Raw genomic sequence first — 21,034 nt, 5'->3', positions numbered from 1 at the left:
TTTATGAATGTGAGCCGATCAACAGAGTCTGTGGACAGGCGCACTCTGTGATTGGTTACAAAGTCTCCAGTAGTACTGAGGCCAGTAGCTCAATTGCATATTGAGCAAGCTCTGGCCAGTGGTCCATCCTCAAGAACCAGTGGATGTTCTGCTGGTAAGGTCTCAAAGTCTGATCTTGCCCCTAGATATTCCTGCACCATGTAATCCAGATGCTGGCGATGGTTGCTGGAACCGATCAGACCTGGGTGCTGAGCACTGAAGAATTGCCTGAAGGCATTGGTTAGCCGGCCACCTTCTCCACTGCTCTTTCTGTGACTGAACGAAGCCTCAGCAACACGTTGTCCAGCACCAGGAAATTGTAACCTCCCAGGCTCTGGAAACGCATTGCACAAACCTTTCTGCAAAGCCTCCCAAAGATGTTTCATCCTCTGCTCCCTCTGCGAAGGCTGGATAAGTTCTGCAACCTTACCCTTGTAATGTGTGAACAAGAAGGGTTGCCAGCCAGTAATGATCCCTCTTCTTGATACCATGAATCCTAGGGTGCTTTCGCAGGCTGTGCAGGATCAGGGAGGCCATGCAGCGTAGGTTTGCAGAGGCATTTGATCCTGAGTCCTCTGGGTCACTAAGGATCACATGATCCTCAACCACCTCCTCCCAGCTACGTACAACTCCATGGGTTTCTGGGGACTGAAAATGATCCCTTGAAGACTGCTGCTGATGCTGAGTGTTATCCTCCACCTCCATGCTGACACAATCCTCCTCCTCCTCTTCTTCTTCCTTCGTGATCGGTGGGCCTGCAGGAATACTAGTATCTGGATAAAGGGGGCCTTGAGCGGTAAGGAAATCCTCCTCTTCCTCCCGCTGTTCTGCCTCAAGTGCCCTGTCCATTATTCCACGGAGCGTGTGCTTCAACAGGAAGACTAGAGGAACAGTATCACTGATGCATGCACTGTCACTGCTCACCATCCTCGTGGCCCCCTCAAATGGTGACATGACAGTGCATGCATCCTTGATCAGTAGCCACTGGTGTGGCGAAAAAAAGCTAAGCTCCCCTGACCCTGTCCTGGTGCCATACTCACATAGGTACTCATTGATGGCCCTCTGCTGCGTGTGCAGCCGCTGCAGCATTGCCAAAGTTGAGTTCCACCTGGTGGGCATGTCACAAATGAGGCGGTTCCTGGGCAGGTTGCATTCTCTTTGAATGTCAGCCAGCTGAGCACTGGCATTATATGACTGGGGGAAATGAACACAGACTTTCCTGGTCTGCCTCAGGAGATCCTGTAAGCCCGAGTACTTGATCAAGAACTGCTGCACCACCAAATTCAGGCTGTGAGCCAAACAGGGAACATGGATCAAGTGTCAGAGGGTGGAGAGGAGGTTGGTGCCATTGTCGCATACAATCATTCATGGCTGAAGCTGGCATGGCGTCAACCACCTCTGAGCCTGCCCCTGCAGAGCTGCCAGAATCTCTGCCCCAGTGCCTGAGTGCTTGCATAGCCCCTTGAATGCCTACGGAGCACCGCTGGTTCAGAGGAAAAATCTACAGAGGAAGAGGCCATAGAGGAAGAAGAAGAGGAGGGGGTGGAGGAGAGAGCTGTGGCAGAATCACCACTAGCATTTTGGAGGCGTGGTCGCAGAACAAGCTCCAACAATACTGAACCCTGTCCTGCATCCTTCCCAGCTGCCAGCAGAGTTACCCAGTGTGCCGTTAAAGAAAGGTAACGTCCCTGTCCATGCCTGCTGGACCATGATTCAGCAGATGAGGAGCTAGGAGAGGTCTGCCTTGTTCTTTGATGTGGGTGTTTTAAGTGCTGTTGCCAACAGACTGCATGGGAGGTCTGGTCAAGCATGTGGTGCCCAAGCGGCTGCTGTTTTGGCCAGCTTGATACGCTTCAGACATATGTTGCAAACAGCAATGGTGTGATCTGCTGCACACGTGTCAAAAAAGGCCCACACCAAAGAACTTTCCTCTCTTCTATCAGGCACCCAAGTTGAGTCAATGACCTCATCATCCCCTCCCTCCTCATCACTGGAGCAAACTTGGCAGTATGCTGTAGCTGGGGGAACATGACTGCCAGTTTCTTGACCTTCTTGGGCACCCCCTCTCTCTAGGCTGACGTTACACCCTTTCTCAAACTGGGTACCATCATCGGAGCCTTCAAATCGCTGTGCATCCTCCTGCAGCATGTACCCGACACTGTGGTTGAATAGTTCGGGGGACTCCTCCGTGCATGATGGTGGGGCTAGGGAAGGAGTGACTGTTGACATGGAGCCAATGGAATAGGCCACTTTGGCAGCTGCATTGGCAGGCAAACTACTCTGAATCTGGGTGACAGAGGATGAGGAGGGCTTTGTTATCCATTCCACCAACTCTTCTGCATGTTGTGGCTCAATAACAGGGCCAGCTGCAGGAAAAAAAGACAAGTGTGCCCCACAGCCACTTGCTGAGGATGCACCGTGTCCACGACCAGCACTGTCGACTGTAGACACAGAGCCTGCTTGCCCTTTTTTAGTGGCCTGTGAGCGTCTGCCTATCCTTGGTAGCCTTCCGGATATGCTGTAAATTTTGTTTAGCACAAAAACACTACAGTGTATTGTGTACATCACCAGGAAAGTAGTAGCAACTGCACTAGGGGTGCACGGTACTGTGTACACCTACAGAAGTGTAATAACAACTATGGGTGCACTGTATGTATTGTGTACACCACCAGGAAAGTAGTAGCAACTGCTCTAGGGGTGCACGGTACTGTGTACACCAAAAGAAGTATAATAACAACTATGGGTATGCTGTATGTATTGTGTACACCACCAAGAAAGTAGTAGCAACTGCACTAGGGGTGCACAGTACTGTGTACACCAACAGAAGTGTAATAACTATGGGTGCACTGTATGTATTGTGTACACCACCAGGAAAGTAGTAGCAAGTGCACTAGGGGTGCATGATACTGTTTACACCAACAGAAGTATAAAAACAACTTTGTGTACACCACCTGGAAAGTAGTAGCAAGTGCACTAGGGGTGCATGGTACTGTGTACACCAACAGAAGTTTAATAACAACTATGGGTGTACTGTATTGACCACCAGAAAAGTATGAGCAACTGCACTATGGGTGCACAGCACTGTATACTGTGTACACCGCCTGAAGTATATTAGAAACAGTACACCAGGAACAGCCTGCAGTGAGATATAGCTAAACTGTATGTGGTGTATATCTATATCTATATATATATATATATATATATATATATATATATATATATATATATATATATGAGACTATATGTATATATATAATATAAAAAATACACTGCAGCTAACTGAATCACCTGCCTGCCAGAAGTATATTAGAGTACACCATGAACAGCCTGCAGTGAGATATAGCTAAACTGTATGCAGTGTTTGTGTGTGTATATATACATATATATGACTCTGTGTGTGTGTGTGTGTGTATGTATATATATATATATATATATATATATATAATACACTGCAGCTAACTGAATCACCTGCCTGCCTGAAGTATATTAGAAACCGTACACCAGGAACGGACTGCAGTCAGATCTAGCTAAACTGGATACGGTGGATATATATACGAGACTGACTGTATATATATATATATATATATATATATATATATATTAAATACACTGCAGCCAACTAAATAACCTGCCTGCCTGCTCAGTCTAAATGGCACTCTCTCTTTGTCCACGCCGGCAATAACATACTACACAAGGCTAACGTGCAGGCAGCCTTATATAGTGTGGGGCGTGGACTTAGTCCCCCTGAGCCATGATTGGCGAAAGGCACCCTGCCTTTGGCCAATTATGGCTCTCTTAGCTGAGGGCGCTGTGATTGGCCAAAGCATGCAGGTCAGGTTGCATGCTCTGGCCAATCATCATACAGCAATGCACTGCGCTCTCGCAGTGCATTATGGGCCGTTATGCGCTGCTCGAATTTATTGCGAACGGCCCATAATGTTCAGTTTTCGATGAACAGGCGAACAGCCAATGTTCGGGTCAAACTCGTGTTCAACTCGAACAGAAAGCTCTTCCCTATCACTATGTCACAGAAATCACAAAGTCTGCCTTCTGAGCTACAGAGGTGCTGAGAGGAGGAGTTTGGAGGCTGAGTCGGTACAGGAATCACTGCTTGTAGTTAGCAAGGTACCATGGGACATGTAGTCCTTAGAAATTAAAAGTAAACAGCAAAGGAGCAGCTGCAAAGCATGCAGAGAATCCAGGAAATTGTGGAAAGAGATGACCAGCAGACAGGCAGCACTCACAACATGAAAGGAGATGTTTAAAGTAAGTTTATATTGCATTGTCAAAAACACCTATTGTTTGTATTGCTAGTAAAATGCAGCTGTTATAAAATAAAAATGTATGCTGTCACCATAGAATTCCTTTCAGTAAAACTTTCTTTTTCTTTTTTCTATATGTATGCACTCCCCACATTGAATTCTTTATGACTACCTAAGTCTGAATCAAAAAAGGAGGCTTTCCTACATGATGCTAAAAGATAATTTGTTATTATACTTATTGCAAGCAAGTAAGGGTAATCTACGTTTTGCTTCATAACTGAAAATTTAAAGCATAACCTCTGGATCGTCCGTGGGCCATCCTCTGCGGAACGTAAAAGGTTCCTTGATAAAGCTACATTTTTTGAGGAGTGGGAGAGGATTGTCCAATCACAACGGGCCTCCCCGGCCAATGGTGCTATCTGGAGTAAATCCGGTAGGGTTGTTAATTCCCCATAATTAATTATGAAGGAGTTAACAGACTTTTATGCTTCTCTTTACCAACCACAGAGGTCGCAGTCCTTAGAGGACCTCTCTCACTATATTCAGGGGATTTCCCTTCCCACTCTGACGATAGCCCAGAGGGTGAGATTAGATGCTCCTATTACCTACAGAGGGCGGCCAGCTCTTTTCCTGCCTGTGAGGCCCCTGGTGATGATGGCATTCTGATGCTAGTATATATGGAGAGTTAATTTTGCCACATTTGCTAAAGGTGCTCAATGCTTTGTTGAAAGTGAGACGTAACAAGCCTTGGTGGTTCTCTACCAACAGCATCAACAGTGGTTAATTTGCAAAGTCTTTTTAGCAACATACAGACCCCTGCAGATAACATGGGTAGCAGAGCCTTACTATCCCTTGATGCTCACATGCGATCACATAGTGTTGACTGGGATTATCTCTGGTTGGTCCTGACCAATTTTGTATTCAGAACACAGATTATATCATGGTTCTGCCTCTTTTACTGTGCACAAGTGCATCTATCAGAGTTCTGGATAGGGTCTTTCCTCCATTTGCTCTGGGCAGAGGCACTAGGCAGGGCTGCCCCCTATCTCCACTGCTCTTCGCGCTTGCCATTGAACCACTAGCAGACCGCATATGAGTCAACCCCCTAATTATGGGTTTTCAATATGACGACATTAATGAAAAAAATCATGTTGTATGCAGATGACATCTTACTATTGCTAGAGAACACGACCTTGTCTTTGCAAACAGTCATGTCTACTGTCTTAGACTTTGGCCAATACTCTGGACTGACAATCAATTGGACCAAATCAGCACTACTACTACTGGACATTGATGTCACACAACCATTTATCTCATACCAATTACAGATAAATTTAAATACTTGGGTATATATGAAGATTCCTCTCCCCTTGACAATGGCTCACTGAACAACTCCCCCCTGCTAAACAGATTCTGAGATAACATTTTTAATTTGGAATAAACTGCCATTGTCAGTTACAGGTAAAGACGAACCTCATTAAAATGATACTGATGCCCCAGCTCCTCTATCCATTACATAACTCTCCTACTGTTGTCCCTCTAAAAACGTTTAGGGTAGTGAACTCCATCTTTAGAACTCTATGGTGAAATCGCCCACCAAGAATTAAGTTGGAGCAATTACAGCAGGCTAAGGATGACGGGGGCCTAGCCTTTCCCAGTTCTTGGCTCTATATATATATATATATATATATATATATTATATATCAGCGCGATTGCAACATTTATTTGGCCCCAAGTTTGCTACTACTCAGCCCGCTGAGGATCACATTCCTTCCATGACCCATATTATGCTTTCCTATTATCAGAGAGATGCAGTTTCAGATGGTCTTGAGGCCCTTAGCTTTGCTAAACCAAATAAGCTCCTTCCGACATACGGTCTCATTCAAAAAATATGGAACAAGGTTAAATACCTACAACATGTCACTGGGTATTCAAAGTATATCTCGATATGGCGTAATGATAACTATTTGGATCTAGCCAAATTCGTGCATGGCGCTCGGTGGAAGGTATATGGGATATATAATATGTCCCAGATCCTAAAGGATGGTGTTCTGTTAACTTTTGCCTCCCTGCAAGCCATATACTTGGTACCTGCACATATGCTTTTCTACTATGTGCATATACCGCATGCAGTCAGGGCACAGGGGGACATGCAGGAGTGGCATTTATCTCCCACCCCTATTTTCAACCTAATCCAAATGGCTGGTAGCTCTAAAGGTTTTATTTCACAATGATATAACATGCTATTGTCTGAATTCCATAAAGGGCATCGTAGCAAGGCAACATTGCTCTGGGAGATGGATCTGGGACCGCCGTTGAGTGACCACTGGGAGGAGGCTTAGGCTGTTGTAACCTGCTCTCTAAATGTGGCTCAGAAGCTTTCTCAGCTCTATATTCGCCTATGCTCTCACTACATTCCCTTGGGGCTTTAAAATATTGGATACAGTGCGAAGGCACACTGCCATGGATGCAAAAGAGACCACAGTGACTTACTCCATCTACTATGGCACTGCCCCTAATTACATCTCTACTGGAGACAGGTTATAGACACATTAAATATGGTATTTAATGTGAAAATCCCATTGGACACTAAATGCTGTCTCCTGAATGTACTGGAGGAAATAATTGAGGATGAACATTCTAGGATAGTGGTAGGAAGGATCCTCTTTCATGCTCGTAAATTAATCCTATTGCTGTGGAAAACCCCAGATCCCCCTATGCACAAGTCCTGGGTGTCTTGTGTTGGTACCTCTCTGCTCCTAAAAAGCCATATCTTTATACACAGGGGCCGTCCTGGCAAATTTGAAAAATTGTGGGGATTGTGGTTAGATACCCCTGGTCTCAGCCCACAGGAGCTAGTATACCAGAGATTGTTTCTGTGTCTGAATAGGCCATAAGGGACTGACGTATGTTTAAATCTGATGACTGTATGTGATTTTGATTTAATTCAAGTGGGCTGGAGCCATGGTTGTACTGTGTTGGTACATCCTTCAGGTATGTGGGCATGGATACCTATATTTGACAATGTTTAACTAATTATTGCCTTTGGCTATATATATGTTGATTCAGACTTTATTATTTTGTTATGTTTTGGACTGGTAAACTGTCTTATACAATAAACATTTTCCGGATTTAAAAAAAAAAAAAAAACTAAAAGCGTACTAGTGTGTTCCAAGGTGATCTATATTGGGGTCCACAGAAAAAAAGTTACTTAAGGAAACTGTTATACATTCCTTTGTGATCTGTAACCGTTCATTGATATGCACAAGCCCACAACAAAAAAATGACTGCATGATCTCCCATGCTTAAAGTTTTTTTTTTTCCCCCACAGACATGATCCACTGCTAATGTCTGCTAATGATCAGATAGATAACATGGACTCCAGCAGTGTGAAGAAGTATGACTCTACCGGTATGTTCCACTGGTGTCCGGCAAAAGAGATGGAGAAAGTTTTGTTGGTGAGTGCCAATATAAATAACAGGTAGTAAGATAGCAGATAAAAGTTTCATGAAATATAAGGGATAGTGGATTTTATTTATGAAAATATTGTAGAGCAATTATTCCTTTCACGTGCATGATCCTATGATGACAGGGAGTCTGGTGTTTGTATGTGTGTATATATACAGGGCTTTTTTTCTCAGAGAATAGGTGCTGGAACTCCCACCTACTGAGTCACTTCTTGTCTCTGCCGCCTACCCACCTTCTAGCACCATCTCATTCAGAGAATACAGAGCCAAGTATGATTATGTCCTGCTATGCTAAAGTAATTTGTATGGAAATTGGTAATAACAAGAAAAGCAGTGCAATAGATTCCCTGCAGGCAGCAGCAATATACCCCCCCAGCAACAATAGACCCCCTCAGCAACATAGGACCCCTGCAACAAAATATCATCCCAGCAGCAAAAGACCCTGGCAGAAAGACCAGATCTCCCAGCGGCCAGCATCAATAGACTCTCCAGCAGCCAGAAACAATAGACCCCTCCTTTAACAGTAGATCATTTCCAGCAGCAGTTGACCCCCAGCAACAATAGATCCCCCACCAGCAACAATAGACTTCCCCGGCAACAATAGGCAAACAGAAAACAGATCCCCTCCAGCAACAATAGATCTCTCAGCAGTCAGCATCAGAAGACCCTCCAGCACACCCCAGCACGCCTTGCCATTAGATACATTCAATGCTGGAGGTGCCGGAACTGCGTTCCCCCGCGTTCCCGCTGAAAAAAAGCCCTGTGTGTGTATATATATATATATATATATATATATATATATATATATATTATAATTTTTCTGTTGATTTGGATTGGGGATCTTTTAAACCTCCAGAAAAAAACATAAATAACAAAAAAGAGGGCACATACAGCAATAAATTACCTTTTTAATGAACGCCTTTTGAGGTCCAAAGGTCACCAATGTAAAAAGCAGTAAAACGCTTGTAATCTGCCCAAAAAGAAGCTCTTGTACTTTCTTTGAGCTTCAGGCATTTTGCTTCAGACGACAGAATGCTCAGATGTGAACAAGAGCCATTTGACCCCACCTTCACAACTATGCATTTTTTAGTCCTTTTTTGCAGTTTGCACAAATGCACTACAGTCCATTTAACATGGTTTCCTATGGTTATAGTTCACATCTATGCATTTTGCGGCCGGTGCGTTTCTGGAAAGGGTCGTGGGGTTCCCCCCCCAGGTCCATACCAGGCCCTTCAGGTCTAGTATGAATTCTGAGGGGACCCCATGCTAATTTTTTTTTTAAATGGCGTGGTGTCCCCCCAAAATCCATACCAGACCCTTATTCGAGCATACTGCTCGGCAGGTCAGGAAAGGTTCGAGTGAGCAGCCTCCCTCCTGAACCATACCAGGCTGCATGCCCTCAACATGGGGAGGCACCTTGCCCCCATGTTGATGAGGACAAGGGCCTCTTCCCAACAACCCTAGCTGGTGGTTGTCGGGGTCTGCGTAGGGCTTATCAGGATCTGGAAGCCCCCCTTTAAGAGGGGGCCCCCAGATCCTGCCCCCCATGTGAATGGGTGTCGGGTACATCATACCACTACCCATTCAGCAAAAAAGCAGTGAAATGTAATAAAAACTCAAGAGCCGGTTTTTGATAATTCCTTTATTAATAGTTCTGTCTTCTCTAGCCGTCTCTTCCTGCCATCTTCTCTAGCTGTCTTCTTCCAGCTGTCTCCTCCTTGAGCTGACTCTTCCCGCTGTCTTCTCCTTCCCGCCGTCCCCTTCTCGAGCTGTCTTCTATGACAAGGGGCGGGGGCGGGATCTCAGGGTGATGTCATCGGATGGCCACCCCCCATTGCTATATAAGAGTCGGCAGAGAGCGGGCAACAACAAAAGAGATGAAGACTTTAACAGAACAAGAACCGGTTTTTTAATTTTTTTAGCGTGTAACCGGCAGCAAGGAAGAAGACAGCAGTGGGAAGAGACAGCTCGAGGAGAAGACGGCAGGAGAGACAGCTGTAGAAGACAGAACTATTAATAAAGGAATTGTTAAAAACCGGCTCTTGTGCTTTTATTAACAACAAAGTCTGGGGAATGCCCAGGAAAAAACCAAAGCCTACTTCCCACCAGCTCGCAAACAACCGAATAAACCTGTCTAACAGTATGCATTAAAAACAGGGGTTTAGTCCGCACGCATTTGCAAGCGCATGCGTGAGCCACAGAGCCACGTCATGGCACCCTGGTATCTGTGGTCCTAACACTAAAATATGAGTGTCCCCACAGTGGAGGCACATGCATTCTGATGGATAAATGAGGGCAGGTGGACTGAAGGGGAGCCCACCCCTTCTTAAAGGTACAGGAGCACACCAAACACCCAGCAAATAGCACAATGGCTGCAAAGGTGTTGGTGCGTTGCTGGACCAATACAAACACCAACAAAAACTTGCCACCACCCTCATCTATAGCTGGCTATTGCAGTAAGCGGCATTGGAAGGCTAAAATAGGTAACAACAAAGTCTGGGGAATGCCCAGGAAAAAAACAAAGCCTACTTACCACTTGTGTTTTTATTACATTTCACTTTTTTGGTGAATAGATAGGGGTATGATGTACCTGATACCAATTCGCATAGGGGGGATCTGGGAACACCTTCTTAAAGGGGGGCTTCCAGATTCCAATAAGCCCCCCGCCCGCAGACCCCGACAACCACCTGCTAGGGTTGTCGGGAACAGGCCCTTGTCCTCATCAACATGGGGGGCAAGGTTCTTTGGGGTGGAGGGCGCAGAGCCCCCCTGCCCCAAAGCACCCACCCCCCACATGTTGAGAGCATGCGCCTGGTATGGTTCGGGGGGGCTGATCCATGGTCCCCTCCCTCTCCTGACCTGCCGGATGTGGTATTCTCAGATAAGGGTCTGGTATGTATTTTGGGGGGACCCCACGCCTTTTTTTTTTTTTTTTTTTAGACTTTGGCGTGGGGGTCCCCTCCGAATCTATACCAGACCTGAAGGACCTGGTATGGACCTGGGGGGGAACCCCATGCCATTTTTTTTGCCAGCAAATTTTTTATTTTAATTTTTACATTCAGCATTTAGCGGGTAACCCCCCTGACAGCTGATGACTCATCAGTTGCTACGGACACGGCGGCCGCCTCCTTAGCAACCAGCTGTATATACAGTGTGTTTAAAGAGGGAAAAAACACAAAATACATGAAAACTGCATGCCAAAATGCACTGAAAAACAAGCCTGAAAAACGCATCAAGCGCAGCTACATAGACTTAATGAATGGGATTTTGATTGTTGGGCGTTTTGGAACTTTTGAGATGAGCGTTTTAAGAGGAGAATACGCTCAAGTGTGAATGCAGCCTAAAAGTGGAAGCAAACCCATGTCAGGAATGCCAAATGTAACGTCTGCTTGTGCTCTCAACCAAACTGTCAAACCATCAAATGGCTGGAGTCATAACTGATCACATGTGCAACACCATGACAGCTGCAGATCAAACAGAAACAAAGATGACCGCTTCCTTGGCTGAAAAGGATAGAAGGGTTTAGTTCCGCTTTAACTGTTTCCCAAAACATTTACATTCAAGGTGTGCCATAAATGGTAACTGTCACAGTTGCTTGTACTCTCAACCAAACTGTCAAACCATCAAATGGCTGGTGTCAAAACTGACCACATGTGCAGGACTATGGCAACTAAAGGTCCAACAGAGGCTAAAATGGCAGCTTCTGTAAAGAATAGGAGGGTTTATTTCCGATTTGAAAGAGACCTTGACCGTGAAATATTAAGGTCAGTAACATACGCTATAAGCAGGGCTGGACTGGGACAACAATTTGGCCCTGGACTTCACCCAGACCGGCCCACTTTAATTTTGTACTATGCACAAAAACCATATATAAAACTATACACAATTGCGCAATATGGATACTGCCATTCAGGTACAATTTTGCAGAGGACCGGGGGGGATTGTAGTCTCAGGGTTGATGGGATTTCAGCAGTGGGGGTGATTTGTCTGGTGAATGGCAGGTGCTAGCACTGAAAACATCCCGACACCATACTTAATATGGTGTCAGGATGATCAAATCACGTTATTTCTATTACTACATTGTAATATATAATGAAATAGTTCAACTCACCATAATGCAGAATCCGTGGGAACCCTGAGCTTGTCACTTGACACCAGATGCAGCATGTCATTTGCCACCATCGCATGCCACCAGATGCAGCGTGTCATTTGCCAGTATCACTTGTGCCACCAGATGCAGCTTGTCACTTTCCACCAGATGCAGCTTGTCACCATTGCCTGCGACCAGATGCAGCATGTCATTTGCCACCGCCGCCTGCCACGAGATGCAGCGTGTGTCTTTCCACCATCTCCTGCCACCAGATGCTGCGTGTCACTTGCCACTGTCGCGTGCCACCAGATGCAGTATGTCACATGCCACCGTCACCTGCCACCAGATGCACCGTGTCACTTGCCACCAGATGAAGTGTGTCACATGCCACCGTCAACTGCCGCCAGATGCAGTGTGTCACATGTCACCATTGCTTGCCACCAGATGCAGTGGGTCACATGCCACTGTCACCTGCCACCAGATGCAGCATGTCACTTGCTACCAGATGCAGTGTGTCACATGCCACCATCAACTGCCACCAGATGCAGTGTGTCACTTGCCAACATTTTGCAGTGTGTCACATGCCACTGTCAATTGCCACCAGATGCAGCGTGCCACTTGTCACCATCGCCTGCTGACAGAGAGGGGGGAGAGAGAGTGGGGAGGGGGGACAGGGAGGGGGAGCAGAGAGGTATCCGGGTCTGGTCAGTGACAGTGCTCAGCTCACTCACTTGAATGGTCCAGGCTGGGCTTTAATTTGGCTGTCGGCTGCTTGTTTAATCTTCCCGCTCCCTCTTGCCCTCCATAGATGCAATGCACGAGCAGGGAGAGAGGGACGGGAGAAGCGGTGTGTGTCACAAGCTGGCTCAGGCATGCTGAACGGAGCAGTGTGCGAATACCCTCTTCTAGGGCAGCTGCACCAAGCTGGCTGCCAACCGCTGCTCACACACTGACAACAGGGATGATACGGAGGATAGAGCGGCAGCGGCCGTCGGAGCATTTCAGTCCCTGCCCACCAGCGTGACCTTTCAGACACCTAGCGCAGCGGCAGAGCCAAAGGAAGTGCTCCAAAAGCCTGTCGGCTCTGTGCTACAGGTGGTGGGCCGGCAACAATAAGAAGCAGTGAAACACTGAAGCAACCAGCAAGCTCCCACCATCCTGGCCCAGTCCACCCCTGAATTGCTGTCTCAGTCCCATGGTAGGGCCGGCCCTGGTCAGCACAGCAGTGCTCAAAATAATGGCTACGTGGGCCACGCATCCATTATTTTGACAGGCTGTCTGTCACTGAAACCGGCCCACTGAACCATGGGCCCATCGGGAAACTCCCAGTAGTCCTGTTGGCCAGTACATGCCTGGCTATAAGCACTATTACCATAACCCCACTGTGGCACATTACTTGTATGGTGTTACCCCTTCAATACATGATCACAATGTCAACAAAGCTGTTATGAATGAAATCATTCATAACAGCTGTGTTTCCTCTGCTGTGATTGGCTCACAGCTTACACATGGTACCTGGGCCAGGTAAAAAGGAAAAAATGTAAGACTGTCTACTTTACAAAAAGGAGTCATTTGGGGGGTATTTGTACTGTTTTGCCATATTTAAGGGCCTCAAGAAATGAGAGGCTGATAACTGATCAATTTTCAAATATATGTAACATAATTTGTAGACGCTATAACTTTCACACAAACCAATTAATATATTTTACCAAAGACATGTAGCAGAATATAATTTGGCCTAAATTTATTTTTTATAACAAAGTAGTAAAATATTGTTTTTCAAAATTTTCAGTCTTTTTTCATTTATATCACAAAAAAAAAAAAATGGTGATCAAATACCACCAGAAGGAAGCTCTATTTGTGTGAAAAAAATTAAAAAAACTTATTTTGCCTACAGTATTGCATGACCGCTCAAATTCCAGTTAAAGTAGCGCACTGAAGAATAGCAAAAAAATCCCCTGGTCGTGAAGGGTTAAAACCTTCTGGAGCAAAGGTTAATGAGCCGGCACCTGCTGTCATCTTAACAACCAGTGACTTATCTCTGCTGTCAGCCAGGGGATTCCCGGCTGACAGCAGAATGTAAACAAATGAGCTCTCAAGTGAAAAAAAATGTAATGAAATGATGTAGGGGTCTCCCCTCCAATCCATACCTGGCCCTTCGGGTCTGGTATGGGTTTTAGGAGGGACCTCAATGCAAACTTTTTTTTAACTTGTTAAGGACCGAGCCTATTTTTCAGACTTGGTGTTTACAAGTTAAAATTATTTTTCTTTATTGTACATCACAGGACACAGAGCCGGTTATTATATTAATAACTACTTGGGTTATACTCCACCTATGGGTGAATGGACACTGGTAGATCAATCAAACAGGAAGTCCTCCCCTATATAACCCCTCCTACACAGGAAGCACATCAGTTTTTTAGCCAGTGTCTGTAAGGTGGTGGTCGCTGATGTCATACATGTGCTCTTGGAGCATACTTGGAGGTCTGGAAGGTTCTATTAAGAATCATGGACAATCGGATCCATTCGAAAAAGCTATCAGCCAAAATGGATGGTACCCGAGCCTCATTGGAAGGAGAGAAGATTCCTAGAGGTTTGCCTGTAATGCAGCCTTATGGCGCTGGACCCTGCGTAATGGAGCCCTGTGCAGTGTTTGTTCTGACCAAGGTATTTTCCTGCAGGGTGCTATACAGGTCCAGGGGAGTGGACCCCACATTAAGGGGAACCCAGTCTCTGAAGGTCTTTTATGACAAAGCTTGCAGTGATGGGTGACGATTGGGCTCCTGGTATTTTCAGAGTCCTGCAGCAGAAATGGTAAGTCTGCATTTGTTTGCAGTTTCTCTTTTAAAAAAAAAAGAGAGAGAACTGACTGTCTTCTTCCAGTGGCCACTGGGGGCAGTGTGCTGTTTAATCGTGCTGTGTACTTCTTAGTTGTGTGGACTGCGGTTTCTCCTCCAGCCACTAGAGGGCGCATGCTTGCTCAGTATGGCCTATTTTTATGTAGGCAGGAAGTGGAAGGGTGGCCATGTTGCTGTGTGGTCAACAGGTTCAGCAGGGCCTCTGGAGACATAACAGCAACCCATGGATCCTAACAAAGTGTGAGTACTTACCATAGGAGATCTGTGTGGACAAGTCCTGATTATATGCTGCATATTTACTGCTTAATCCAGTGGGGACTGTTCAACTGTAAGTCGATACACCCCTGGCAGTTCACTTTAAAGTGTTTTTTACTGCTCAGAAGGCAGGTGCAGCGTAATATACATGGTTGCAAACTTGTTGCTTAAAAGCATGTTTAAATATAAACATGTTTGGAAATAACATGGGCATGGGAGCACTTTAAGGAATTGTGTCTCCAGTATAGTGTGCGTTTGGTCTGCAGAAGCTTATTTTTTCTTTTTTCATTGTTCTGATACAGCATAGAGGCTGCATTGGTTGCATATGTGCTTGGTTAAATCCTGCAGGACTAGTATGGAGCCAACTGCAGTTAAGCAGGTGCATGCTTGCAAATTAGCTAAAACGCACGATTACTGAAACGCATGGTTGTTAAAAATACATGTTATACATGGTTGCATAAAGCTACATGGTTGCACAAAGATGCATGTTTATACATGTTTGCATAAATATACATGGTTATACATGTTTGCATATAGATGCATGGTTGCATAAAGATGCATGTTTATACATGTTTGCATAAATATACATGTTTATACATAATTGCATAAAGATGCATGTGTATAAATGTTTGCATAAATCTACATGGTTGCATAAAGATACATGTCTGCATAAAGAGGCAGCTTTATATATGTCTGCATAGATGCGTGTTGCATAAACACGTTTCATAAACGCATGCTTGCTTATTGCGTAAATGCATGTTTCCATGGGCACGTATTTTATTAATGCGTGTTTACAGGGATGCACGCTTTCATGTTTTGACTAAATGCATAGTTGCATAAGCACATGCTTACATTAAGCTGTATACATATGTACTTATTTGCCTAGGACTACATACATATGTGCTTATTTGCCTAGGACTGCATACATATGTGCTTATTTGCCTAGGACTACATAAATATGTGCTTTTTTGCCTGGGACTACAGGCATAAGTGCTTATTTGCCTGGGACTACAGGTATATGTGCTTACTTGCCTGGGGGGTACATGCGTGTGTGCTTATTGGACTTGAACTGCATACAAAAATGCATGAATGACAAGAATACTTGTATATCTGTATGTTTGCATGCCTAGGTACTTACATAGCTGCATACCTAAGGGGTTGCATAGAGGTAAACCGACATTGTTTTAGGCCTGGAGGACTGTATATTATGTTGGCTAATATAGTTGCTGCGTTACTTACCTGTTAATGGTTCCAGAAAAGAGAGACAGCCTGGGGGGAGGCATGTGCACTGCTCTCAGGTTCAGGGATCAGGCGGTGTCCACATCTCCCGATGGTCAGTGGTGTCAGGTGCATGTGAGCCACTGTGGTGTTTGGCATTGCAATGCATTGCAATGTTTTCTGACGTGTTCATTTTTCGTCACCTAGATGGTCCCAAGGGCTATCCTGTTATTAATTTTTCTTCTAATTTTTTTTCAATTATAATACATATTCCTTACTTGGAATAGACAGCAATATATTGTCTAATATTTACAGGGATGGTGTGACCCCCGTGTCTACATTGTTCTACACCTTACTCTAATAGGTTATTCTATGTGAGGATTTTTTTTAACTTAATGGTAAAATCACCAATCTTTTTAGCTAGAGCCATCAATACTATTAGGCCACTTGGGTGCCCTTGCACGCTTGTGATCTTATTTTTATTCTTTATTTTTTATTTTTTATTTTTCTTGTTAATCAGTTTCGGATTTGTTATAATCTGATCTGATTCCTACAGTCCCAGTGACATCCAGGGCATCATTATGGCTTGCATATTATTGGCTACAATACAGAGTATAAGCTCACTTGGCTGATGTTTGCTTTTGCCCTGAAATCAACTACATTTTAATTAGTAACACACAAGTCCCGATTGCCCAAATTAAAAATGGCGGCGGTGGCCTCGGACGCCCTGATCTCAGAGGGGGGCGTTCCCTTGTTTGTGATCGTTTCCCATATAGGTGGTGTGTTAGCACGCCGCCCGTACCCCAGGAAGACGACAGCTTTGTCGAAACGGCGTAGGGAGGAGCGGCGTGCTGACGTCACCACCACACCACGCTGAACCCGGAAGGAACAGGCAGCAGCTGAAGCCGGCCGGCACTTAGTGATTTTTAAAGCGATTTTTACTGCACACACTGTAAGTGTTATTCTTTTATTTAATTAAAGAGTTTTTACTGTATTACACTATGGATTATTTTACCTAAGGGATAGCGCAGTATTTTTCTTTTCGGGTTTACAAAACTGATGTGCTTCCTATGTAGAAGGGGTTATATAGGGGATGAATTCCTGTTTGATTGATCTACCAGTGTCCATTCACCTATAGGTGGCATATAACCCAAGTAGTTATTAATATAATAACCGGCTCTGTGTCCTGTGATGTACTCCAAGAAAAGGATTTTACAGGTAAGCTGTAGAAAAAAAACTTTGTTTTTGCTAGAAAATTACTTAGAACCCCCAAACATTATATATATATTTTTTCAGACACCCTAAAGAATAAAATGGTATTTGTTGCAATACTTTGTCATACCGTATTTGCGCAGCAGTCTTACAAGCGCAATTTTTTTTTAAAAAATACACTCACTTTTTTAATTAAAAAATTAGACAAAAGTAGTCAGACCATGCCCCTGTATTCCTGACTTATGATCTGACAGGAGCTCAGACATCTAGACATCGCTACTGGTGACTTAAGGAAAGTCTTTTACAGATGACCAAATGACCTACCAAATTGTGACCCAGGAATTTTATGGGAAGCACATAAGTCAGTTCTTAGAGGTGTTTTTATTAAGCATGGGGCTCGTGTTAAACGAGAACGAACGAAACAGCTTACTGTATTACTTAAGCTATTGTGGAATATAGTCATAAACATGCTCCTAATAAGACTCTAGAAACAGACTTGGCGGTACTGAGGAAGCAAATTACCGACTTGCTTCAATACAAGGCAAAAGCAGCGTTAGTTTTGCCGTAGGGTGAACTACGAATTGGGTGATAAATGTGGGAAAGTATTGGCAAGAAAAGTGAGAGAACATAAACTGTCAACATACTGTATATCCCCCAAATTGTCAATGGGAATGGCCAAAAAGTAAATTTACCAATGCATATCTCCCAGGAATTTAAAGAATTTTATTCACACCTATATGTTCTAGCATTACCTATACCGCCTCGATCTGCTATAAATAAATATATTCAAACATCTCAAATGCCGTCCTTAGCCCATGAGATATATATGGAACTAGATACCCCAATAACATTGTTGGAACTTCAACAAGCATTAGGGTCTATGAAAGGAGCCCACATTGATGTGATATATAAAGAAGGTAAGGACCCTACCTTGTGCGGTAGATATAGGCCTATCTCACTTTTGAATGTAGACCTTAAGCGCTATACTAAAATCTTGGTTACCCGACTGTCAAACCACTTACAAAAATTAATCCACTTAGATCAGGTTGGATTTATCCCAACACATGAAGCGAGGGACAGCACTTCTAAAGTGCTGAACCTACTTCCCGTGACCAAGTCCACAAAAACTCCATGTGTCTTTTTAAATACAGATGCTGAGAAAGCATTTGACCGAGTAAGTTGGCCATTTATGCTGTCCATACGCAGACATATTGGACTTGGGGAGGTGATGATGAACCAGATAGCCAAGATATATTTAAATCCAACCGCACAGGTTAAGGTTAATGGGGTGCACTGAGTCTTTTATAATTGGGAATGGTACAAGGCAGGATGCCCACTGTCCCCTCTTTTATATGCCCTTACCTTGGAACCTTTTCTTTCCATGATCAGGCTAAATCAGGATATACAAGGAGTGACAGTGTGTAGTACACAACATAAGGTCTCGGCTTATGCCGATGATCTATTATTTTCTTTAACGAATCCGGCAGTATCCTTACCAAATCTCCTTAAACAATTTGATTTCTATGGTGCCTTATCAAACTTGAAAATCAATTTTTCTAAATCAGAGGCGATGGGGGCTGCACTGCCAGTACGAACTCTTATACAAATCCGAGGATGCTTCCACTTTAAGTGGCCTATACTTGCCCTGCATTATTTAGGCACAAAAAATGGCAGCAGATTTAACCCGTGCTTATGAGCTTAATTTTCCACTATTACTTACAGAGTCCAGACTGCTTTTAGATAAGTGGCACGCTAATTTACATTCTTGGATCGGTAGGTGTAATTTAATAAGATGTGCATTCTGCCGACGTTTTTATACTTATTTCAGGCCCTACCGATACAGATACAGCTTTCTTATTTTAAACAAGTGCAGGCATTGTTTACAAGGTTTGTCTGGGCACATAAGGTGCGTGAAAGACGTGGTCTCTTATTAACCTTACCAAAACAATATGGTGGCTTGGCGTTGCCAGATGTCAGGAGATATTATCAAGCAGTTCAACTTGGTAGAGTAATTGATTGGCAATGCCATAGTGACCTGAAGTTGTGGGTGCAAGTAGAACAGTGCCAATCCCCAATACCTTTGAGGAGGGCGCTGTGGTGCTGGGATTTTGTGCCGCCGGATTTAAAATCTCATCCCTTGATAGGGAATACTTTGAAACAATGCCTACACGCTATTACATCCGCGGAACAAACGACATCTCCATTGACCCCGATAATTGGGAACCCCAAATTTATACCAGGCCTTTCAACCACGCAATTTTTGACTCTAAGGGAGACTGAGCGAACTATTGCATCACAATTTGTGATGGGAGATAGATGGCCTAATATGGAGGAGCTGACTGACCCCGGGGGGCCCCTACCAACTTGCGTTCTGGAATGCAGCTCAATTATATTATTTCCTTCAGACTATACCAGACCCGCAGGCATATACTAGACAACTGACTAAATTTGAGGAGCATTGCTCGGGAAAAGAACCATTGTCTCATGTCCTCTTGGAGATGTATAAGTCACTTAACTCTCCTAGGGAGCAACCAGAACTGGCCTGTGTGTTGAATGGAGTACAGATTTGCATGACACATTTACTGATTTACAAATTCATAATATGATTGAGCTTTCCTATAAATCTTCAATCTGTACCAAAATACAGGAAACCAATTATAAGATATTTACAAGATGGTATATGACACCTAATCGACTTCATGCTATCTTTCCAGATGCGTCAAAGCATTGCTGGTGATGTGGTACAGATAAAGGGACAATTCTGCATATATTTTGGACGTGCCCTAAGTTGACTTCTTACTGGGCAATGGTTCAAACGATTGCCCAGAAATTTACTAATTTTCAAATCCCAAATGACCCGTCGTTTTTTTTTTATTACATATTACCACTATACCAACGAAAACATACAAAATCTGTCCTATGTCATTTACTAAATGCAGCTAAATCATGTATACCTTTGATGTGGAAACAGCAGAATCCACCGACCACAGCATTATGGCTGAGGAAGGTGGAAAACATTAGAAAGATGGAGGACCTGATATTGACAGCAACTGATAGACAGGAGATATATAAAAAGACATGGACCTCTTGGAATTTGTTTATTAATTCAGAAGAAGGTAGCTCCCTCTTAGGGCTGGGAAACGCGGATATGAGTCTGAGTTAAGAGATATGATGGATGTGCGATCAAAGAGACATCAGATGCGATACTAAGCGCCATTTTCGGAATCCTTTCCCTATTTATTTATTTTTTCTCTTCCCGCCTCTCTAAAACTTCCCTTCCCTTTTCCCTTTCCCCTCTCCCCCCCCCCTTTTTTTATGTTTTATGTTATATCTCCTCTTGTCCTCTATCTAGATTTGTTTTTTAAGTTAAAGTATACGGAATGAAGCAGAGGTGCTTTGTCACATAAGGTGATAAGAAGCAGGAACTTAGATTACTGTAGCAGTGAGATAAGGGGATAGTTAGATTTTTGAGTTTGTATGTATAATTGTAATATATGTTAAGTTTCTTTGGTAATATATGCTTATTATTTTAGGAGACTATGATCTCCCATTCTGTAAACATTGTTATAGTATGTATATACAATTCATTCCTGAAAAAAATTTAATAAAATCATATTTGAAAAAAAAAAATTA

The 21,034-nt window shown here is 43.9% G+C and overlaps 1 protein-coding gene across 24 annotated transcripts in view; it reads left to right on the top strand.

The window, feature by feature from the left end:
- KCNMA1 (potassium calcium-activated channel subfamily M alpha 1) overlaps window positions 1–21,034 on the top strand; it is a 1,086,632-nt gene that overhangs the window by 937,959 nt on the left and 127,639 nt on the right. For all 24 annotated transcript variants that reach the window (XM_073596784.1, XM_073596787.1, XM_073596785.1 and 21 more), the window contains one exon: window positions 7,633–7,759. In XM_073596784.1, coding sequence (XP_073452885.1) covers window positions 7,633–7,759 — 127 coding nt within the window. The remainder of the gene's footprint in view (window positions 1–7,632; window positions 7,760–21,034) is intronic.

This window comes from Aquarana catesbeiana, linkage group LG08, assembly GCF_042186555.1.
Source record: "Aquarana catesbeiana isolate 2022-GZ linkage group LG08, ASM4218655v1, whole genome shotgun sequence".
NCBI classification, from domain to species: Eukaryota; Metazoa; Chordata; class Amphibia; order Anura; family Ranidae; genus Aquarana; species Aquarana catesbeiana.
Note: the sequence above shows the minus strand (reverse complement) of the source record. Positions and strands in the feature narration are given on the sequence as shown.